This window comes from Labrus bergylta, chromosome 5 (assembly GCF_963930695.1).
Source record: "Labrus bergylta chromosome 5, fLabBer1.1, whole genome shotgun sequence".
Lineage (NCBI taxonomy): Eukaryota > Metazoa > Chordata > Actinopteri > Labriformes > Labridae > Labrus > Labrus bergylta.
Genome location: NC_089199.1, coordinates 14,919,493 through 14,943,198, shown reverse-complemented (window position 1 = coordinate 14,943,198; position 23,706 = coordinate 14,919,493). Strand labels below are relative to the sequence as shown.

The following is a 23,706-nucleotide window of genomic DNA, read 5'->3' as shown; positions in this document are numbered from 1 at the left end:
TATTTTGCTATTGACCACGCCCCCGTGGAAGATTGACGTGCAGGCGGACTAACAGCGCGTGCTGCTCCGTCTCCTCTTTGACCAATGAGCTGTGGGCTCTGAGGTCATGATGAAACTGCGTTGCCTGGGTCGGACATTCCGGCTCTTAGCTGCCACAGGAAAAGGTGGATTTGAGAGTCAAAATGGTGCCCATGTTTGGCATGAGATGTACATATTGGGAGGGTTAAGTAGATATCCAATGAAACAGGGTAAGATTAGAAAAATACGGGGAAGTGACACAGTCTCAGTTGTTTATTGTAGAAACGTCTTCCAGCTACAACAGCTACCTTGAAAAGCGATTATCAGTAACGTTACCAAGCTATGCACCTGTTTTAAGTTCCAAGTTTGCTTATTTGAAGTCATTTTTAATTTGTCGTGGACTGACAGCGTGAAGCTAGGTGAGTAAATGTGTTATTACCACAGACTGTACATATTACAGGTGTTGATCGACGGTCCTTCCAGAGGCTCTTTGCTATCACAAACAAACTAATGTAAACAGCGTTTGTACAATTTGCTGTAATTAAGTGTCATACATCATGTTCATCAGTAGCATTCACAGGACAGCTGTTCTTCTAAAGTTTGCACTTTGCTCTGTCGATTAATCGCTGCTTAAAACACACCTCTTTGCGTTGGCCTTCAAAACAAGTTCAACTTGACATTTTATGATCATCCTGTTTATTGTGGTGATTTTTATAAAGTGTTATTTGTTGTGCTTGTACTGCTATATATTAGTCTATTTGTGTGTTTTTTTTAACATGTAGGCCTACAGCACTTTGGTCAACTGAGGTTGTTATTTAATGTGCTACATAAATAAACTTTGACTTGACTTGATAACAGACTTATTTATTTATCAGTTTATTTGTCAGGGACAATACATTTAGGCATTGTTATATCTAATTGAAGTGCAACTGATGCACTTCACTTCACATTTAGCCTATTATATTGACACTGTCTTCTTGTAAAGAGATCTAAAACTAGATTTTAATATGTGAGCACATTTATAATGCTCGGTACACACCCATTAAGTGTAGTTTTGTGTCTGTGTCCATGTTGGGTTTCACTGACAGCATCAGAATGGCTCAATGGGAAAGACTGCGGCAGTTGCCTGCCGTGTACACACAGCAGTTACATGAGCTCTATGACAGGGATGCTTTGCCTATGGATGTCCGACACTACCTGTCAGCCTGGATAGAGAAGCAGGACTGGTAAGGCAACTCTATTCTGGAACCCCATTAAAAAGTTTAACTAATTGTATGTGCAAACCATGTTTGTAACATAGTCTCTTTGTATCTGCTTTTGTTTTCATTCTCAGGCAAAGAGCAGCGAGGGACCATAACTGGGCTGTGGTACTTTTCCAGGTCCTGCTGGAGCATCTGGATATCCAACACAGCCGTTTTGTTCAGGAGGAGTCATTCTTAATGCAGCACAATATTAGGCGCTATAAGCAGAACTTCCAGGTTTGTATTAGCAGCATTAGGTGTTATCTCAGTTTATGATATATACAAACATACACAGGGAAGATTTTGAGGGTCCACCATCTTACTGTTTATACTGTCAGATTGTAAAGTAGGCTAACTTAGAATGCTTTTAAAGTTGATTTTTGCTCCCATTATCCTGCCTGGTAAGCAGCTTTAACTCTAAATATTCATCTCACCTCTCTTCCATGACAGAGGTACCTGGATGAGCCATGGGTCCTGGCAAACACAATTCTTTGGTTTCTGCAAAAAGAAAAGGAAATCCTGGATAAAGCTGATCTGCCTGAGCAGGTAGGGCAAAGTAAAGTATTGACACTAGACTGTAATAGTTTAGTCACACCTGCAACACGTTTTGTCAAAGAACAATGCACTTGACATCTGAATTGTTTAGCTAACACCATGAGGTCACTAAATACACAGCCTTTTTATTTTAACTTAAAAACATGCAGAGGAGCTTTGTGTCCTCAGTACATACACCTAATTTGTATATGTAAATATTTTAAACCATCCAACCTTTGCTTTGCTGCAGGTCCAGTTTTTGTGTATAGAGCAGGAAAGCATGGAGACCAGCAGCCAACATGACCTTGAACGTAAAATGGCTGGTCTCAGGAATGACATGCAGGTAGAGTTTCTGTTGCTTTCTGCCATTTCGTTCAGCTTTCGTAAGTCAAACCTATTACTGTCCTTTGGTTATTTCATTCTTTTCTTTCTGGATACAGTGCATGGAACATACAATGCTATGTTTGGAGGAGCAGCAGGATGAGTTTGATTTCAAATATCAGACCTACAAGATGGAAGGTAAAATGTTCAAACTATTCTGGTGTGATTTGTAATGTTCTGATGATGGGTGATAATAAAATTTGAATCTTGTTCTTTTTTTTTCTTCCATGCAAACTTCCCTACCTTCCCATGGTTGAAACGATCATGCAGCTGTGGTAGATGAGGCTGTGAAGCAAGAACGAATTAAAAGTTTTCAGATTCTTATCAACAAACTGAATGAATGCAGAAAGGTAGAGCGTTATTAATATTCTTAAATTCTTAATTATTTGATCTCATTATTTGTTATTATATCTATTTTTTCATATTTTTGTCTCATACATCTCCTTCTCAGAGCACACTGTGTGATCTAAATAAACTCCTGGCTCGGAGTGAGGACCTTATTTTCATACTGTTGACCAAGGAGCTGACGGAGTGGCAGAGGAGGCAGCAGAAAGCCTGCATTGGTGCTCCAGACAGTGTTTGTCTCAACCAGCTAGAGTCGTGGTATATTTATATGCACTTGCTTCTCATCAGTTTTGATATTTTGGCATTTACTGTCACAGTTGTATCAATAATCCATCTGTGCCTGAGTTGCTTGGCTGCTCTCATCGTTTTAGTTTTGATTAAATCAATTTGTTTGGACTGAAATTGGGAAATTGTCTGAAAGCTGAAAATCTAGACTTTGCCAATCCAACAACCATTATTGTCATCTCACTGACGGTCATCATCACTTTGGCTCTCGTCTTCTCGTTTTGTAGGTTCACCTGTGTGGCAGGGTGTCTGTTCCAGTTACGCGAGTTTCTCAATAAGCTTGACGAGCTAGAAGGGAAGCTGTCCTATGACGGGGACCCTGTAAAGGCTCAAAAACCAGCACTGCGAAGGAGAAATGACAAGCTTCTTAAGGACTTACTTAAAAGGTGGCCATTTTAGGAAACATTTTCCCACACTCTCATACTATCCTATGATTTCATTGTAAGTTTTCCTGACATTATTGTTTCTTAAAGTTCCGTTGTGGTTGAGACTCAGCCATCCATGCCGCAGGGGAAAGGACCCTTGGTGCTCCGCACAAACGTCCAGTTCTCTGTCAAGACCAGGTCAGTGCACCACTTCAGACAATCACTGAAGTGCTTTGTATTTATCTGAATGTATTTGTTACATGTCTGTTTCATTAGCTAAGTGCATGCATTTTTCTAATTTCCATCCATTCTTACCTATAAATTAATATTTGAATCTGCAGCTGTAATTCTGATAACTGTGTGTGATACATAAACATCTAAAGTTTTATCAGAACAAAGGGGAGAGCAATAGAATTTAATGCTTTTTTTGAACACCTTATTTTCTACTTTTTCTTAAACATGATTCTGATCTTACAACTTTCTTCACATCCATACTGAAACCTTAGTAAGTTCAAGTTTCAGTCTCTTTTTATATTGACGTTGTAATATTTTTTCCCCCAACTGAATATTTTCAGACTTCTGGTGAAGTTCCCCGAGCTGAATCACTCCATGAAAGTGAACGTGTCTATGGACAGGTGAGGTTACTTTCACTTCACACGAAGTGAAACCACAGACTTTAGTTCTTGACTTCAAACATTAGAGGACAATGTTTTGATAACTCCCTTTTTTCCTCTTTCTCTTTAACTAGAGAGGCTCCTCAGATCAAAGGGTGAGATTAATGTATAAATTCATTTAATATAACTTAAGCTTCCAAATCATGTGATATTTCTAGATGATCAATACAGAACTTTCACACTTAATGTGTATTTTCTTTTACCGATCCTTATATGCCTGTAGATATAGGCGGTTTAATGTTCTAGGAACCAAAACCAAGGCCTTGAACATGGCAGAGAGCCAGAGTGGCGGAATGGTGGCCGATTTCAGACATCTTGTGAGTGATAATTATTTTAAAAGAGACATTGTTAAAGGATACATTAAGGAAGCCAGATATAAAGTCTCTTTAAATGTGATATCTGAATCATTCCAATGGTAAATCTTAGTTATTTTTGTGTCCGTTTATTTATCTGTAGACCCTGAAGGAGCAGAAGTCTGGAGGCGGTGGCAAAGGAGTCAGCGATGTGAGTTGACTCTGGCAACCCTTAACAAATCATCTGTGCTTCTAGTCAAACTTTGTTTTCCATGATTCAAGTCTATGCAAACAACCAAAAAAAGTGATGTGTGTGTGCGTGTGTGTGTGTCTGTGTGTTGACAGATTTCTCTCAGTGTCACAGAGGAGCTGCACATCATCTACTTTGACACTGTCTTTGAGTATAAAGGCTTTTCAGTTGAACTACAGGTAGAATTTCAGGCTTTCTTTATGAAAAAAAAAAATGAGCGTTTTAGTGTTGTGCTTGTTGTCTTTATCATGGAAATGTGACTTGCATTAAAGTTGCTTTCCCCTGGCACCAAACACAGGCCTCATCTCTCCCCGTGGTCATCATCTCCAACTCCAGTCAGCAGCAGAGTGCTTGGGCAACTGTCCTCTGGTTCAACATGCTCAGCCAAAACACCAAGGTAAGAGATCCCCACATGACTAACTCACGCCATTGTTGCACTTAGCAATACAGTTGTGCTCTTTCAGCGTGGTGGAGATTCATTTTGATGTATTTTTTTTATCTATACTCATATAATCGTGGCTCAATTGGTAGAGTGTTGTCTCTCAAACGGATCCCCAACCCCTGCAGCAACATGTCCGATGTGTCCTTGGGCAAGACACTTAACCCGGAATTGCTCCCGCTGCTTCGTCGGGGACACATGAATGCATTTGAATGGGATTAGTTACTTCTGATAGCAACCGCTGCCATCAGTGTGCGAGTGGGTGTGAATGTGTAGGTGTGACCTGCGGTGTAAAAGCGCTGTGAGTAGTCAGAAGACTAGAAACGAGCTATATAAGCTCAAGTCCATTTACCATTATATCTGTATATGTTAATGTGTGTCTGTTTCTCCAGGATGTCATGTACTTTGCCAACACTCCTGCAGCCCCTTGGCCACAGTTTGGAGAGATGTTGAGTTGGCAGTTTCTCTCTGCCACTAAACGAGGTCTGAATGATGCTCAGCTGGAGATGATTGCACACAGGCTCTTTGGTAATGCTACTTCAGCTTCTTGTCTCTGCTTAACTAAATCCACTGATCTGTGAGTTCAACATAATTTTAGGTAACACTATGGTCTGACCTTAATATATTAAAATGCATCTTGTACTGTCTTGTACATCTTGTACTTGACTGGTTTTATCATTTAAGAGACACAACTAATGTCACAGCAGCACTTTGAATCGCTAGAAACATAGTGACTAAATATTGAACTTCGCTTGAGCTCTCTCCTATAAAACGGAGTATAATCTAAGGCCCTGATCACACCGAGACAACAAAAGCAAAACCATTATTTTCATAGGGTATAGCACGCTCGTTCCGTGCGTCGCATTTTTCTAGCGTTATTTAGACGCGCTTTAAAGTGAAAATATTCTCAACTTTTCTGAACAAGGCACCGCTCGTCAATGTCACACTTGGCACAGGCAACCAATCAAATCAATTAAGAGGCGGGCCTTACTACTGTACCACTTCCTATGGTACTAGTGTACCACTTCCTCTCCCATGAAGAAGAATGACCTGTGCAAAAATGGCAAACTCATCTATGAGGAGCTTTATAATTCAAAATCATCTAATTATTCTAACTCAAACAGAAGGGCTCCCGCATGGGCTTGCGTGTCACCATACTGTTTCCTTTTTTTCAGTATGTCATGAACCCAAAATCTCTGCTTATATTTTCTCTAACTTCCCCCCCCTCCTCATTTTCCATTACCGTTATAACATTTAATCGCCCCGTTGAGCACGCAGCCCGGCTTCAGGCACACCACGCTGTTTTGCACGACGCGCTTTTTAGGCATTTTGCTGTAGCAGCGCGTCTCGGTGTGATCGCGACGTAAGAGTGCTTTTTTCATTAGGTTTAAAAAACTCTTGATTACTCTTGACGTTTTTCTAGTATGTATCAGAGCAAACACTAGATTTGTAGGTTGACACAACTTCATTATAAGGACAACTGTATAATTGATTTGTTATTACGTTTTCTTGTATCCTGTGGAAATGTGTCTTAATGTTACTGGATTGGAAGTATGAAGGCACTAAGCAGGACTTTTGCACAGTTCACACTGATTAGTCAGTTAATTATAAGGACTATTGTATTATTCAATGACATATTTTCTATCCCAACAGGAAAACAGGTGAACTATGACAACTGCAAGGTTGCTTGGCCAAAATTCAGCAAGGTGAGGAAACTGAGAAAATATTTTTCAGCAACGCTAAAGAGATTAACCCTATCCCTAAAAATCAGTTCAACATTTCTTAACTTTGAATTCATCTCTGGCCTCACAAGAAAGTTGACATTTTGTGGTTTATCTCCATATCATCTCTTATCATACTTTAATTTAATTTGACTGAAAAGGATCTAATATAGTGATCCTCACTTCATTTTCAAATTGCACTTAGGGCCAGATTTACTAAAGGTTTGCGTGTCTTAAAACGTGTGCAAACTTGATACCACCAACAAAAAAAATGCTATCTGATCTACTAACAGTGAGGATTGCGTCTTTCAAATGAGCAAAACAACACGCATTGACCATTTAGTACGTTTAACTTAATGAATATGCAATATGGGGCGTTTCTGCCTTAAGGTGCAAAATACTGGGAGGAGAAAATGCAAAGAAGTTAAGTTAGTACACACATTGCGATTTACCAAACCTGGCAAAAATTACGGTGATTATGACGGTGTCTGTATTTAACACCTTTGAAAAGAACATGCTAACCCAGGAGGCCAGCGTTACACACAACATGCTACTGTTATTGTAGTTAGGAGGAGACAAAGGCACAACAAAAGAAGGCATAAAGATCACGTTTTTCCCCTCGTGTTTACATGTTTCAAATGACAGAAAAATAAATGGCATGCATTTATTTTTTCATTTGATTCAATATTCTAATCGTTAAGGAAGAGAAATACCATGATTAAACTACAGGCTATTGTTGCCATAGCCTACAGCCAAAGAAAACTGAACATTCACAGCCTCTGAATTCTATAGAATTTCAACATTGACGTTTATTTCTTCCTATTTCCCTCTTTTCGCCAACATTACATTTTAAACTGGGGATTTCCTTTTTCTCGGGTCGCGCGTCTCTCCCCCAGCTCGCCCCCTCTGTTGCGCTCCTCTCCATAATGCGCGCGTCTCCTCCCTCTACAGCCCGCTGCTGCTACTACTCTGTAGGACGCTTTGATTGGGGGACCTCACCACTGTTTGTACCCCCGTCTTCGATATCTCTTTCCAGGCATTTATATCCGATCAGACACAGCGCTGGCCAGCTGTCTGGTGCTTAACAACGGCGAGTGTAGAGCATCCGTGCCACAGAGGAGACAGCTCGCACCTCCTGCGCAGTGTATGACACTTCATTCTTAAGATTAAGGGAAGAAAAGAGAGGCCCTGTTTAATGCCGAGGTTTTCTTAACCAAAATCTTCTTTGTAATATTCAGATTTATATCCTATAACTCGAAAGTATTGTGCGTTTATTTGCCTCTCTCACTGATACCTATTTTGCGCTTGCAGTCATCCTGCTTTCCGTCCAAACTCTCCATGACTTAAACCAGTAGAACACGCAAAAGCTTAACTTAAATAGTACCGTCCCCACAAGGTTTGCACCTGTTGTCATTCCCGCAAATTTTCTTAGTAGATCACCTGCATAACGGCCAGCAACCAAACGTGCAAACTTTTGGAGTGAACACGCAATTTAGTACTCTTTAATTGGGAGCTTAGTAAATCTGGCCCTTAATGTTCTTAAAACTATATTTTCCTTTAATTGGAATCTTGCATTAAGTATTGCAGCCTCTCAGAGCATCTTGCTTGCTTCCCTTCATTTTGTGTTTATTGTTACAGTTGTTTATTGATGACCTTTTCAACACCATTTTGTAACAGGAAAACACACCCGACACTTTCTGGGTGTGGTTCGATGGCATCTTGGTGATGGTGAAAACTTACCTTGAAGACCTGTGGAGGGATGGGTATGTTTTCTCAACATATTCTGATTCAGTGCAGAGTGCATCAGCTCCTGCCTTTCTACTCGGGAGTAATATGTGTTTTAAATGAGACTTTCTTTCTGCACTGTAGCCTAATCATGGGTTTTGTGAGTAAAGGCAAAGAGAAGTCCCTCCTTAAGAAAAAACAGAGAGGCACATTCTTGTTGCGCTTCAGTGAAAGTGTCATTGGAGGAATCACATTCTCTTGGGTTGAGACCACCATGACTGGTGAGTTTTTTATTTTATTTCATAATGCTTCCAAAAATATTTTTGTATTGTTGAAACGTTAGGCTGACACAATAAAAGCTTGCTGTTGTATAGTTTCACTCACTTTTTTTTAAACAACACTCATCCTCTGTCTATTCTAGGTGAGCCTGATGTTAAGACAGTCCAGCCCTTCACCAAAACTGACCTTTCCCAGATCCCCTTCCATGAAATCATCAGGAATTTCCAAATCTTTGAAGCAGACAATGTCCCAGAAAGTCCTCTGCTTTACCTTTATCCTGACACAGCTAGGGACGAGGCTTTCGCAAAATACTATTCTGAGATGAGTGGAGGTAAAGTACTCTTCTTTTCATTTATGTCTTTATTTGAAATTTTGTAGAAAGAAAAACTCTTTACTTATGTGAAGTTGCACCATACTGTCTTTTTTCTGGCAAGTTAGTCACAATAAAATTACTTTCTTTCAGATAACAGTCCTTACATAAAGTACATCAAAACCAAGCTGGTGTTTGTTTCAAAGGAGTAAGTATTTTCACAGTTTCAGTTTCACATATGCTATTCATACAGAAACATCAACTTGGTAAACAAATTACCCGAAAAAGAAGTGTATCCAAGGCCTTTAATGTTATGAGCAACTGGTTGTAATGACAATGTGTTATTGGTCATGTAGGAACGCCCTGGAGGCTAGGTCACCTATGCACTCTGACATGGCACAGGGTGAAGGCCTGGAGCCAATGAAAGGCCTGTTTGGGGAGGCAGTGGGTGAGTCCTGGCTCTCCTTGCTGTCCCATCTAGCTGAAAACCTTAATCAAACAAATCGCTCTCCATTTGAGTTCCGCGTTACCATCCATGATTTTTCCTTGTGGTGTCAGAAATCAATGGTGATTGTGTTTAGATAGATGCCAGGCAGCAGCTATAACCTTCTTTCATCTTCTGAGGCTGTTGGCTACATCTACTCAACTTCATCTCAGGTGTGGAAGGGATTGGATTGAGCAAAACTGTTACTAACACATTAGTGTGTACATTAGTGGGTGTTTCAAAGCTTTCTGATTCTATCTGCTATGCTTGCACACTTTGCTTTGTGAGTGTATTTAAATCACTTAAAGACACTAAATGTAAAACAGTAAAAAGCTATAGGGTAAGCCACTCAACTTTCAATGATAATGAAATGAAATCCTATATTTTATAACTTATAATATTATTCATCTTACATCATTATGGAAGTTATTCTATAAGTATTGTAAATTTGAAGGTTCGGTTGTAATAACATTTTCTTTCCAGTGGTTCCAGTCAAAGCAAAATATGTATTTTTTTTTCATGGCCTTTAAAAACATGCATCAAAACCTTTAAATTTATTTAACATTCCAGTAAAACTGTAGATCCACTTAAAGCCAAAATTGAGAAATGGTTGGACACTTTTTAAATAATTATAATTCTTGTAAAAAAAAGACATTTTGAAAAATGTGTTAATGTATTAGATTTTTAATTTTGCAGAGTGATAATATCAATAGTACTCTCATTTCTGTCTAGTAGATATAAGGTCACAACATGCAGCAGCTTAGCTTAGCCCTGTAGCTGAGCAAGACTTAAATACTGTATCTGCCAACCATTTGAAGTAGTCCAAAGCTATTAACCTGTAGATGATCAATTCTAAAAAAGAAAAAAAGAAAGATTAGTCGCTTTTAGATTCATTTTTATATGATGAATTCATGAAAGTACAGCTTGTTAGTTATTAAGATGAAGAGGTCCTCAAATGTGTTTTTAAAGTGTATGAGAGGCATAAACAAAGACAGAAAATATAATATAACAGAAATGTGTTTGAGTAACCACAATTTAAGAAGCTGATGAAAAAGTACCACATGCATATCTCTTTCTCACAATCAAGCCCAATGTGCCTATATGTTTCTACTTCCTCAGCTCGCTTCCTCATTTATCCAGTTGCATGACAAACATAGTGTTGTCACTCATATACTCAGTAAAAGCAGTACCAGAACTATACAACCAAGCCATGCAAGCAGAAACAGTAATTATTTCATTTGTCCCTTTCTCTCCTCTTAGAAGCAAGCGGGGATCATCATCCACTGAATTCACCCCTGGCTTATCACCCTGATCCCATGCTGTCTGGCTCTGTTCCACCCCAAGAAGAAGATTTACTGCTGTATCTCAACAACCCCAACCTCTTTGGTGACCCTGACATCTTGCAAGATGAGCCCGATTTTCCTCTTCAAGAATTACACTGCCTGCCAATACAATCGATTTTCCAATGAGCCTTTTTGTTTTGGCATATAGGTTAAACCACTATCATGTATCCATCATGCATCGCCAGCTGTACTCTAGCTTCTTGCATTACATCAATATCACAAATTGTTGCACCATAGCAGAGTAGAGGCAACATCATACTTAACTTTGAATACTGTTTGAAAGCGATTTACATGACAGCCTCTGAATTGTGCACTTTGGACTTATCAGAAATTGGCAATTTTAATGTCTTATGATCAAGTCATTGGGACCATTTAAACACAGAAAGGAGAGATTATAAAATTAACTGGACTCATTCACTAGTGTCCCAGGCACCTTAACACACCCCTTTATTAGTATCCATAGATACAATTTGTTTTTTGAGGGCTGTTGTCAAGATTAGACATAAAATGAATTTATGTACTGAAAAAAGCTTATATAATGTATTTTAGAGAATATTAATTAGGCTGCACATTTATCAACTATATTTTAATGTCAGAGTCGTTCAATGGTTGTGTTTCTGGTGAAAACCCTTTGAAGAACTACTTAAAACGTATTTTATATTAACCTGCTCCTTTACAAAAAACAATGGCCTACATGCTTTCTCAATAAAGACGATATAGCTTTGTATATGTGTCAATAACTGGATGTCTTACATGATTTATGAGAGATGTTTTTGTAACAGGTCAAAGATCATAGAAGCTTAAAAAAAGGCTGATAGTTCAGACTTGCTTCAAGTCTCAAATACTGTAATCAAATTAAACCAAATTCAGAGAAGCTACGGAGATACATGTATCCAACATTTTAAAATTGACTTTTGTTTATCACGTCATTTATTATGTTTAGTAGCTCATTATTGGTCGTATTCATCGACCACGTGGTCATGTAGCATCACGTCAGTCGCTTGTTTAAAGTGAAACACAGACAGGTATCATACAACTCGATAGTTTTCTCAAGGAGTTACGATGAAGTCCGATGAATACTTTACTAATATTCGGCAAATGGCCAAAAACAAAACCTTAATGTTGCGTTTAAACTTTAAGTAAACTATGGCTAATATGTCAATCAAGCTAGCTTTTGTGGGTACACGCTGTTTGAAAAAGGTGGAAACTCAGTTTGATTGTCCGTCCGTGTTCTCATGGATTCTGGACTGAAGCAGCTTTAATACAATGTAAACTAAATGTATTGGTGAAAAATGAATTAGCTTTTTTTCCTCAAAACTAACAATGAACGAAGATTGTATTCTTGTTTTTTCCCCATGGTGGCTTTTATTTTATTTTTGTGGGCGTGGGGAGTTGTGCAGGACTGGAACATCCTGTGATAATTTGTTGTTGTTTCCTCTATTGTGAAAGAAGTGGGGTAGACCTAGGATTCGGGGTCATACCTTTTTACAGTTTTAAAATTTAAATCATGTCTAGTTTTAAGTTAAAATTTGGACTTCTCAGAATTAGGCATAATTTGGACTTAAATGTCCTGTGGTCTGTTGCACCAGCTATTATTACTATATGTGTAAGTTTTAGTCTGTCTTAAGCAGCCTAACAAAAAAGTCCGACCAGCTTGTGCATTACATATCACTCTTCAATGACTTTTTAGTAGTTGCTTTAACATAAATGCTAAAGAAACTAAGGATTTGAACTGTCATTGTACAACTCTAATGTTGTTAGGAAACAAAATGGGAGGTTGTGTTACAGTTGTATAAAAAAAACGTAATTTAAGAATAGATCTGATCTTCTGATTTCTAGGGATCTTAAATGATGGGAAACTAAAAGATCACATTTGTTTTGTCTGCAGTAAAATTAAAAAACTCTTGGAATTATTGCTTTTTTTCCCCCCATTGTTCTCGTATTCTTACGTTATATTATAGCCTAATATTTAATTATCTCACTTACTGAATGAGTCATCATTCAGTAAGGCAACTTTCTCCAAGTCCTGTGATGCTATCCTCACTTTTTTTGAAGTGTGACAGTGTGACTATTTCTGATATTAATATTCTTCAAATATGTACCTTTAGTTTTAAAGTGAAATACATGATGACATGTCAGAAAGCTTTAAAACATTTTTTATTTGTAATTATCAAGTTTACTACTATTCAACAAGACAAATTGATAACCTGCACCACTACCTACAAATGTATCATACATCAGATTCATATATATATATTTTTTTTAATGCCACAAAGGGCCAGTGGAACGTGCGATCAGCTGGCCTGGAGTCTTTTAATAGAGTCGCTAACTGCAGACTTAAACTTCCTTTTGAGGTTATTTACCATCATGCACGAGTTGGCAATATGAGATTACAATATTTTAAAATAAATATCTCGTTTATTTTGGGATGAATTTTAGAGTTGGATTTTGAGTGATAATATGCCAACCTGGATTTATTATTATATCAGATTTGGTTTTGTAATGGAGGAAAATTTGAATTCAATAGCTTAAACGTACTTGAAAAGTATTTTTTGCTAAAATATACATTTTTAAAAGTTACCCCAATATTTACATCTCTCTACAAGAATGCTACAATCTAAAAATGCCTTGTACCTTCCTGAATGCCTTTCTAGTCTTTCAATTGCTTGAAAACTTGGTAGGTGTAAGACCAACATAACTTGCAGAAAAATCAGGATTGCAGATGCCATCTCCAGCGCAAGAGACAGGTGCATGGTGCAATAGCTTTAGTGAAAAGCATGTGATAGGCCTGTCGAAACTGTCGGTTCATGACAGCATAGAGTACCGGGTTAATACAGCTGTTGAGCCACGTAAGGTTTGCACTGAGCATGTGCAATACCTTGGGTGCACTGTTATGTTTGTCTGCTATGTTTAGCAAAAGAAAAGGGACAAAGCAGAATGCAAAACACAGAAAAACAGTAAAGCACATTCGTGTCACATATTTAAATTCGCGATCATCTCCTGAAGATGCTGAGTTGTAAGAAGATGCTTGAGTTGTTAGGGTTTTTGTGGCAGGGACAATGTGAGAGGAAGACCTTTTGGCTGCTGATGAAACTGGGGCCTTGGAAGAGCTCTTATTAACGTTGTCATCCTTATTTTGGGTTTGTTCTTCTTGGTTGCTCAGTTCACAGCTAGATGTGTTGACAATACCAGTCTCTACATCACTGTCATCAGTCCCCTGTGATGAAGGAGCTGCTTTCCTTCTAGATGACCTTCGGCTGAATCTGTAGCGGACCAGAGCTTGCGATGCAATCATGACATGTCTGTAAATGAGGAGGTAGAATACGCCAACACAGCCCAAACCAACAAAGAAGTAGACAAAAAGCAGGATGGTGGTGTAGGGTCGACCCCTGGTCCGATGGAAGCTGCATGTGCACACTTGTGGCACAAACACGTAAACATGCCAGAGTGGGCCAAAGCTGGCAAGACCTAGTGCCCACACTGACATCAGGAGTAAAATAAGACCATGGTTGGAGAAGATACGGTCAAACATGGCCCTTTTTGCAACCAGGAGATATCTGCTCAATGCTACCAAGCAAAGGGTGATGATGGACACAGAGTTGGAGAGGAAAAGGAGCAGTCCAAAGATGCTGCACCAGAGCTGACCACTGCGCCACCTGAGGTGTAAATACGAGTCAACTGACATAGGCTGCAGTATGGTGCAGTATAGGAGGTCAGCTACAGCCAGGTTGATGATGAGTGCATTAAAGCGAGTCCTCAGACGTGGGTCTAAGGTGAAGGCTAGAATGGTCATCAGGTTCCCTAACGTACCGATGATGGTCACAGCACATCCCCACAGCACAGCAAAGTATCGGTAACCTACGACCGATGGACTGTAGCAGGAGAAGAGGTCTTCCTCTGTTTGGTTTGTGTGGTTCATCAGCATTCTATTGCCTAAGAGGAATCAAACCGCAGATAAACATTTCTGTAATTTGATGTATTTCTCGTAGTTACATTTAAACAGAAAACTAGTCCACCCCCCTTCATATTGTGGTTAGCAGTGCCACAGGTGACAGTTGGTCACCCATGTAATTTGGTTACAGTTGGTCTCGATAAAACCACTAATTCTTTTACAAAGACTTTTGTATGGATAATATGTTCACGCCACTGAGACGAATTATTGGTAAAGATGATTACTTTTTACTTTTTGAAGTAAAAAAATAAATAGAATAAAGGCAGAATCAAAAATTTGTTAAGCAATTTAAAAAACATTTTTCACGTTAAAATAAAGGTGTTTTTTAATATTTGAGGTGAATAGAAGATCGAAAAATATATTCAATGCTGCTCACCTTAAATCTTCTGAATTTGCTGGTTCTCTGCTGCCTTCAACTTGTTGATGTCATAGCAGTATAAACGTCTGCTGTGATCTGATCTGCTTTGCTGAATGCGTGACTTCCTCCTGCTATTACATTTCATGTGCTTCTCCGTGTTGCATTAGTAATCTTTGCATAATGTGAGGTTTTCACACCCATATGTGTTCACTTCCTTATTTGAAGTGAAGGAACCATGAAACTTTGTTTTAGTGTGCTTAATGTAATAAATAATTGCGAGATAAATGGCTTTAATAGGGAAATATAACCAAGTAGTTATATTGCATGCTGCCTGCAGGCATTTTGGGGACTGTCCAAACAAAAAGGGATGTAACCTCAGTTAATGTCATAGCTTACTAAGTACTAGGTTTAACTTGTGCCCAATATTGCTTGCAATGGTTCTGTGTATTGTATTAAAAATAATTCTGCTTAATGTAACTATAGGTGTTTATATTACGTAATCCCAATTTTATATTTATCAAGATAACCTACGTTTTAGTTGGTTTGATCAAAGGATAAACAAATCTACACCATGTGAACGTTATTTTTACCAGCCTACTTTATTATCTAAGAGTTTAGCTTTAAACTTTTCAATTCCTGTGACACATTAATGAAATTTTGTCTTAGAGGTTAAATCAGATGAATTTGTAAATGCTATAGATTTTCACTAAATTCCAAGCTTAAAAGAGTCTGAATCCGAAACTGCTAGCAGAAAAAGCTCTGATCTGAAAACTAGGAAGCTATCTATGACGCTTCAACCACAGAACCAAATATAGCAAACACCCTTTGCTATATTTCCTCTGCTCATCTGCCAAATGCAACATGTGCTACAAACAAATCTCTGTCATTCATGGGAACAGGAAAAGACACCGCAATAGACAACGCAATCTTATAACTTGTCTCTGCTTAAGAAAGCCTCTTCTCCCCACCCTTCATTTACTTTTGGCCTCTGGAACTGTCAATCTGCTGTGAATAAAACTGAATTCATCCAAGCACTTGCAAAAATGTCAGACATCCAGGCACTTGCCCTTACTGAACTTTTATCCGCATTTCTAATATCTGGAAATTCAATAAACTCTTCCCACTGAGCAACAACTCCTCATTTGTCTATCACACAATCATGGTTACTGCTCCTGTTAAAATGTACATTGCCATCATTTACCACCCACCAGGGTGTAATCTGAATGATTTTGTTGTGGAACTGGACATGCTACTCTCAGAAATCCCTGAGGATGGAACACCACTGATTGTCATGGGAACATATACTGATAAAGCCCAGGCAACAGACTTCCTTTGCTGCCATGCCTGCCGATAAAGTATTTACCGCACTCTCTACAGATGAGGCTACAGACTCACTCTGCTCCACACTAACCTCATCTCTGAACAAACTCTGACCCTCTAGTGTCCAAACCCGCTCGCAAAACCTACTCTAGTCCATGGCTCACTGAAGAGAAAATGACAAATATCCAAACATTCCGCTGACCTCAATGACTATAAGCAAAGACTTGTCTCTTTTTCCTCCAGCCTGAAAATGGCCAAGACAACATATTATCAGAACAAGATATGCAATGCCACGGATGAAAAATGTTTTCTGCTTTTAACTCAGTGCTTCAACCACCTCCTCCTCCACCCTCCGATGTGTTCACACCAGACATTTTTGCCTCATATTTTACTGAAAAGCTTGCAACCATCAGTAACCAGTTTTCTAAGCCTGACCAACTCAGCCCAAAGGCACCAACCAAAAGTGCCTAACTCGACTCATTCTCCTCTCTGACTGAGGACAAAGTCTCTAAGCTTGTGCTAGACTCTCGGCCCACCACCTGTCCTCTATACCCAATACCATCAAGCCTCCTGCAGACCATTTCCTCTCCGCTTAATGCTGCACTTAAGCATATCATCAACTCCTCTCTGTCAACGGGTGTGTTCCCCACCGCATTCAAGCAAGCTCGGGTCACCCCTCTGCTCAAAAAACCCACACTCAACCCAGCCCAGGTTGAAAACTACAGACCGATTTCTCTTCTGCCGTTTCTGTCAAAAATACTTGAGCGCACAGTCTTTAATCAAGTCCCTAAGTTCCTGTCCAGAAACGATCTGTTTGACCCAAATCAGTCAGGCTTTAAGTGGAGCCACTCTACTGAGACTGCACTACTGTCAGTAACATAATCGGTACGAGCTGCGGGTCAGTCCTGCCTTTGACACAGTTAACCATCAAATCCTCCTATCCACGCTCTCTGAACTTGACATCTCAGGATCTGCCCTCTGCTGGTTTGTGTCCTACCTCTCCAGGCGATCTTTTAGAGTGTCTTGGAAGGGAGAAGTGTCCATAGGGGTATCCACAGGGGTACCCCAAGGGTCAGTGCTTGGTCCCCTTCTCTTCTCCATTTACACAAGCTCACTTGGTTCAATAATCTGCTCATACCACTGCTATGTTGACGATACCCAGCTCTTCCTGTCATTACCGCCAGAAAGTGTTACAGTCTCAGCAAGAATCTCGTCATGCCTTGCTTATATCTCTAAATGGATGACTGAAAGCCACCTTCAACTCAACCTTTCAAATACTGAGCTCCTTGTCATCCCAGCTAGTCCTTCTATACAACCACAGATCAATATCCAGCTTGGTACAACCAAACTCATGCCAACAAAGTCTGCCCAGAACCTGGGTGTCACGATTGATGACCAGCTAACATTTAAGGTTCAAGTGGCCTTGATTGCCCGGTCATGTCGATTTTCCCTGTATAACATCAGGAAGATCAGACCTTACCTGCCAGAACATGCTACACAGCTCCTGGTACAGGCTCTTGTGATAACACTCATTGACTATTACAACTCTCTTTCTAACTCTTTCTATACTGGTTAGAGCTCTGAAGAACTGCCGTCAATGTTGTGCAATGCCTGTCAGCACCTGTCCAATCAGACTTTAAGCTGATCTTTGCATTTACTGACATTGTTTCCTTTTTTCTAGATCCTACTTACTCGCTGATGTACATGTCGATTTGGATCAAAGCGTGAATTGTAGAAAAATGAAGCAAAGCAATACAGAGCTCCTCCCACTGGCAGCAGTATAGGTTATAAATTCTGCCTCCTAATGTTAACAAATGGTATTTGAGTCAAACCAGAAGATTAAAAAACACGCCAAATGATTTTTCTGAAGCATGGTTTCTGTCACTGTAGTTAGCTGTTATCAATTTGATTTAAAATGTTTGTTTTCATTTTCTGTTAAGTTTAGTTTTAAGTATTCAATTGATGGATAATCCCATGATTTACAAATATTTCGAAATGTGGCTCCTGCAGTACTGTGTGCTCTGGATTAACAGATTGGATGTACAGTTTCAAAAAGGGGCAACAGCTCGGCACAACTGAAATGAGTAGCATATTCAGAAACTATCCACATTCAAAAGCAAATGCAAACTTCCCAAACAACTGCATGAACTACAAATGCGCTGCAAGTACATAAACAGGGCAAAATCAATAACAGGTATTCAGAAAACAACTGCCTATAGATAAATGCTTAGAATATTTTCAGCAGAAGTGCCCCAGGCCTATAAGAGAACTCACTGGGACAGTTTATAATTGATGGGAGAGAGTTAGGGAGACCAATCACTGAAAGTTTTGTTTAGATTGGCGAGTTGCATTGTTGAACTACATGGAATGTTACGGTTCAATTCCACAATATCGCTTGTACCGTCATGGGCCTGTGATGGTGAAACAAAAGGTCTTCTGGGCAGAAAAGTGTTGTTCTGTTTCAGCCGCACTGGAGCAGAGCAAAGGGAAGTGGGAACTACAGAGATCCCCATCATCTCTTGGTGCCTCAATACAGAAAAAATGGCGGAAAACTACTATTATTTACGAGGGAGTACAGCGAGACGACTGGAAATTGTGGGCGTCCAGTGCCTTTTAAATCTGACGTGTTGAAGCATTTCTGTTTTCCCTTGTCAAGAAATAAGAAAGGAGAAGGTGACGATATGCAGACACTGCCAGACTGCATTATCTAATGTACATGTTGGGGAATACAAGTTATATGAGAAGCCCCTTGACAAATCGTCACCGTGAAAATACTTGGAAAAATGCAAGGAAAAATATCCAGCCATGCCAAAGAAGCGTTTGTATTTGCCTAATAGTCTTGATTGAGGGCCCCCTAGCAGGGGAATTTACATACTGTTCTTTCTGGGGATAGATCAGTGATGAGAAATTATCTAAATTAGGTCTGGAACAATGGCACCAGGATGAAATGACAAAGGGGGCTGGGGAGGAATGGTGAGGGGACAAACATATTTCTAATGAAAAACAATAGGTTGCCATTTTTTTCAACTTGACATTTGAAAGAAACTCAAGATTCTTGCGGCCTAATGAAAGAATAAATACTCAGAGAAGAAAGCCCTCATCCAAATGAGGCCTTATGTGCTCCTGATGATTTACCTAGTTGACAAGACATTGTTTATATATGTTCAGACTACCTGTGAAGGTCTTATCCATCTACATCATAGTTGTTCAAGGCAGAAAGTGTCTTGTGTGGAATCTTGGCAAGGCAATGGGCATCTGTGGTCGTCTGACATCATAACTGTGGCCATTGCATGAGTGGTCTGATTTCCATTAAGTGTCGCCTCATTTTGATCAAATATGTAAATAGCATCAATCATTCCATAGTCTGAGATACTGCTATCATTGTATGATATACACTGTGGCCCAGAGCATTTAGCTTGTTGATAAGTGCCTTGCTCCCAAATTCATGATGTATCATAATAATTGTGCAATGATGTCATTCATGGCATTCAGACAGCTATTACATGGAGGTTTTCCTTCAATGAAGGTTCCTCACCTGTTTGGACACTTCAATGTGCATTTTTATTCACACACCAATTCACAAAGTCATAGAGCATGTTGGGTACATAATCCTGACAAGAATGACAGGACAGATGTGCACTACTCCCATATAAGATGCAGTCTTGCTTTACCTCTTCCATGGTGTTCCTCTGTGTACCTCCTCAGAGAGGAGGTACACATATTACAAATAGTTCATCTAAACCCTGTGCCAGGGACACAAACAGCATACATATCATTATACATCATCAATGAGTTAGTACATCCAAGCTGTCCGCAACAGAAATATCCATACATAAAACAAGAAAAAAAAGATAAATTCATACAGGTACCAATGTTGTCAGGTTAAGTCCAAATGTTGCAAGAAGGGACCCCAACATTCTTCCCATTTATGTTTACATTTTGAATCATTAGCTTGCAATTCCTCCATGTGTATCACTGAGACCAGTTCATGCAACCAGTTTCGGAGGAATGGTGGAGTTGGTGTCTTCCAGTCTTTCAAAAGAGCCATGCCCATCAAAAAACCATGCCCATCAAAAGAGCAGTTTGGATATATGAAGGGAGCAATACAGAGTCCTCTGAAGCTCCAAAGAGAGCCACGTTTCTGTCAGGAGAGACCTGTGATAAACCCCAGAAAAAAACAAAAAAGTTCCAGACCAGAACTGATAGATTAATGGACAATCCCAAAATAAATGCAGTAAAGTACCATCTTTTGAGTTACATTTATCATATATTGGAGACACAGAGGGGTAAATCTTATGAAGCATAACTTTAGAATAATGAAAACGGTGAATGACTTTGAACTGAATTAACCTGTGCCTACTATTAATTGGAAAAACTATGAATACGGGATAGTGCAGTTCTCCATAGTTTATCAGGCAATGCAGCACTAATTTCTCTTTCCAAGCATTCTTAATACACTCAGCAGATACTGAATCCTCAGAAAAATAATTAACAAATTTAGTGATAAGCTTCTTACTCACTGGTGAAAGAGAAAGCAATTCTAACAGAGGATGTCTCTCACAGGTTGATTCAAAATGAGATGTTTTCTCTTCCAAAGTGCCTAAATTGCATATAACAAAATAAATGTGAATGAGGTAGATTATACTCTAAACTTAGTTGCCCAAAAGATGCAAACTTGTTGTCCAAATAAAAATCTCCTATACACCTATACACAATCCTTTTTCACACCACAAAGCAAAAGTATTATCCAGCAATGCTGGGGCGAAGGCATGGTTATGGCAGACTGGTGTGTGTATTGAAATTACAGGGATTTTGAAACTTTTTTCAATTTGGCTAAGAATTTTCAAGGCTTTTCTGACAACAAAACTATGACTAACTGGTTTAGTCTTAGATGAAAGGTTGGTATAGAGTAAGAAGGATAGTGACACATATGGTTGTATCAGAGATGAAAGTTCTAATTTTAACCAGAGGGAGGCAGAGTTTAGTGATTCATGGTCTGGAGAACCCCATTGCCAGAATGCCATTGCCCTAGCATCGGCAGCCCAATAGTAATCTTTAAATACAGGAAGACCCAAACCCCCATCCTGGGTTGACCTGAATAAATGTTTTTTTGGAAAGTCTGTTTTAATGGCATTAACTCTGCCAATCATAGATAGAGGTAAGGTCCTCCAGTATTCTATGCTGCGTTTTAGCCTATCAAGACCTGCTAACAGATTTAATTTGAACAAACGCTTAGGGTTTTTTGATATTTTAATGCCCAAATATGTGATGTGATCATGAGCAATCTTGAAAGGACAATCATGTAGAATTGTATTCTCTCCAATAAGCACAAGTTCACTTTTGTCCCAATTTATTGTGTAGCCCGAGATCTTACTGAATAGTTCTACATATTTTAAAAGATAAGGGGTACCCACTTCAGGATTTATTAAGGTAACAAGTAAATCATCCACGTAAAGTGTAACAAGACGTTCAGATGTACCAGCTGAAATTCCCTTTATGTGTGGATGAGCCAAAGGCTTTAATGCAATATTAAATAATAAGGGGGACAGACAATCTCCCTGTCTCACACCCTGGTGTAGACTAAAAGACTCTGATAATGTATTATTTGTTAAAACTGAGGATTTAGGGGAATGATATATCATTTTAATCAAGTCCGAACCTTTTCAAGGTTTCAAATAAGTAAGACCATTCGATAGAGTCAAACGCTTTCTGGGCATCCAGTGTTATGACAGCAGCTTTAGTATCTTTACCTAAGTCAGAATGCAAAATATTCAACACCCGACGCACATTAAAAAAAGAAAGCCTGCCTGTGATGAAGCCCACTTGGTCTGGATGAATAATTGTTGCTATAAATGTATTTAATCTAGTGGCTAATACTTTTGTTAAGATTTTGTGATCTGAATTTAGAAGAGAGATGGGTCGGTAATTGGCAGGATCAATGGGATCTTTCCCGCTTTTCAGTAACAAACATATGTTTGCCTCATATAAAGATGGTGGTAGTGTTTTTTTTTTGCAATTGAATCATGTATCATCCTAAGTAAGTAAGGTGCTAAAATCTCCTGAAATGCTTGATATAACTCAGAACCAAATAGATCTGGTCCAGGGCATTTTCCTTTAGGGAATGTCTTAATTGCGTCCTCTTAACTCAGCAACAGAGAACATTCTTTCCAAAAATTGTTGGTTTTTCTCATTTAGCTGTGACAGAGTCAAAGAATTGAAGAACTGAGAGTAATCTGTCTCTGTTGCTGTGGAAGTAGGGGAATAGAGTTTGGAATAAAATTATTTAAAACAACTGTTAATATGTTGTGGGTTTGTGAGTATTTTACCAGTTTTGGACTGTATTTTATGAATAGTCGTCTTTGCTTGCTCCCCTTTAAATTGTCTTGAAAGTAATTATTGAGGTTTATCGCTCAATTCAAAATGTTTTTGTCTGGTCTACAGTAGTAGATTCTTAATTTCCCCTCCAAGAACAGAGTTATATTCTGATTTTAATCTCATAATTTTATTATAGTCAGACTGTGACAGGGAAGTTCTATTTGTTCAAGTTGGGTAATTTCTTGTTCTATTTCTTTTATTCTTCTACATTTTTCCTTTTTTCGAAAGGTCTCAAAAGAAATAACGAATCCTCTCATGGTAACTTTAAGTGCTTCCCAGAGTGTAGAGTCTGAAACTTCTCCATTGTCATTGATCTCAAAAAGTTTCTAACCATGTACTCTTTAAACCCAGGTGTTGATAGTAATAGAGAACTAAATCTCCAGTTGTATTTTGGTTTGTTAAAAGAGGATTGGAGCTGTAATGTAACAGGACTATGATCCGAGATCAGAATATTATGATAACACGTGTTACTGATATGTGAGATCAAACTGGCCTCCACTATAAAATAATCAATTCTAGTATAAGACTGATGCACATGTGAGTAAAATGAATATTCCTTTTTATCGGGGTGTTGTATTCTCCAGTTATCTACCATATTTCTTGATTTTATCAAATTGTTTAACGTCTGAACAGAGTTAATAGTTGTAGGAGATTTAGGAGATGATCTGTTTAAAGATGGATCTAAATAGCAATTTAAATCTCCACCAATGAGAATATTGGAGGACCCATCCTCTGGAAGTAATTCGAAAACTTCACAAAAAAAATGTAGGATCGTCAGAATTTGGGCCATATGTTTAACAAAGTAATTGGGAATGAATTAATATATCCAGAAATAAGAATAAATCTCCCATTTGGATCTGAAATTCTGGATTTAAGTAGAAAGGGGACATTATTACAAAAAAGGATTGCTACTCCCCTTGCCCTATATGTAAAAGGAGCATGTGTCACGAACGGTTGGGAAACAAGGGAGGTGGACCCAAAAATGTTTAATTAAACAAAAAGGCCAAAGGCAAC

The 23,706-nt window shown here is 38.9% G+C and overlaps 2 protein-coding genes across 4 annotated transcripts; one reads left to right on the top strand and one right to left on the bottom strand.

Moving 5' to 3' along the window:
* The first annotated feature begins 256 nt into the window (after positions 1-256).
* On the top strand, positions 257-11,412 carry stat2 (signal transducer and activator of transcription 2). 3 transcript variants are annotated; one of them, XM_065954950.1, is made up of 25 exons: positions 257-437; positions 1,107-1,244; positions 1,352-1,496; positions 1,710-1,805; positions 2,044-2,136; positions 2,234-2,312; positions 2,445-2,524; positions 2,626-2,777; positions 3,032-3,190; positions 3,278-3,367; positions 3,745-3,804; positions 3,918-3,938; positions 4,067-4,160; positions 4,300-4,347; positions 4,482-4,565; positions 4,685-4,783; positions 5,218-5,353; positions 6,479-6,531; positions 8,224-8,309; positions 8,416-8,552; positions 8,693-8,881; positions 9,014-9,068; positions 9,217-9,308; positions 9,442-9,517; positions 10,605-10,800. In XM_065954950.1, exons 2-25 carry the CDS (start codon positions 1,114-1,116, stop codon positions 10,654-10,656), a joined length of 2,307 nt encoding a protein of 768 aa, XP_065811022.1. In that variant the 5' UTR covers positions 257-437; positions 1,107-1,113; the 3' UTR covers positions 10,657-10,800. The 3 variants fall into 3 exon arrangements, with proteins under 3 accessions (XP_065811022.1, XP_065811023.1, XP_020502474.2); XM_020646818.3 differs by lacking the exon at positions 9,442-9,517 and having other exon boundaries at positions 259-437; positions 10,605-11,412; XM_065954951.1 differs by lacking the exons at positions 9,217-9,308; positions 9,442-9,517.
* A 1,415-nt stretch (positions 11,413-12,827) lies between these two features.
* LOC109993781 (G-protein coupled receptor 84-like) lies at positions 12,828-15,805 on the bottom strand. The gene is made up of 2 exons (XM_029279871.2): positions 15,016-15,805; positions 12,828-14,620 (listed from the first exon to the last, which is right to left on the bottom strand). The coding sequence occupies exon 2, from the start codon at positions 14,610-14,612 to the stop codon at positions 13,398-13,400; it is 1,215 nt and encodes a 404-aa protein (XP_029135704.1). The 5' UTR covers positions 14,613-14,620; positions 15,016-15,805; the 3' UTR covers positions 12,828-13,397.
* Positions 15,806-23,706: the final 7,901 nt, after the last annotated feature.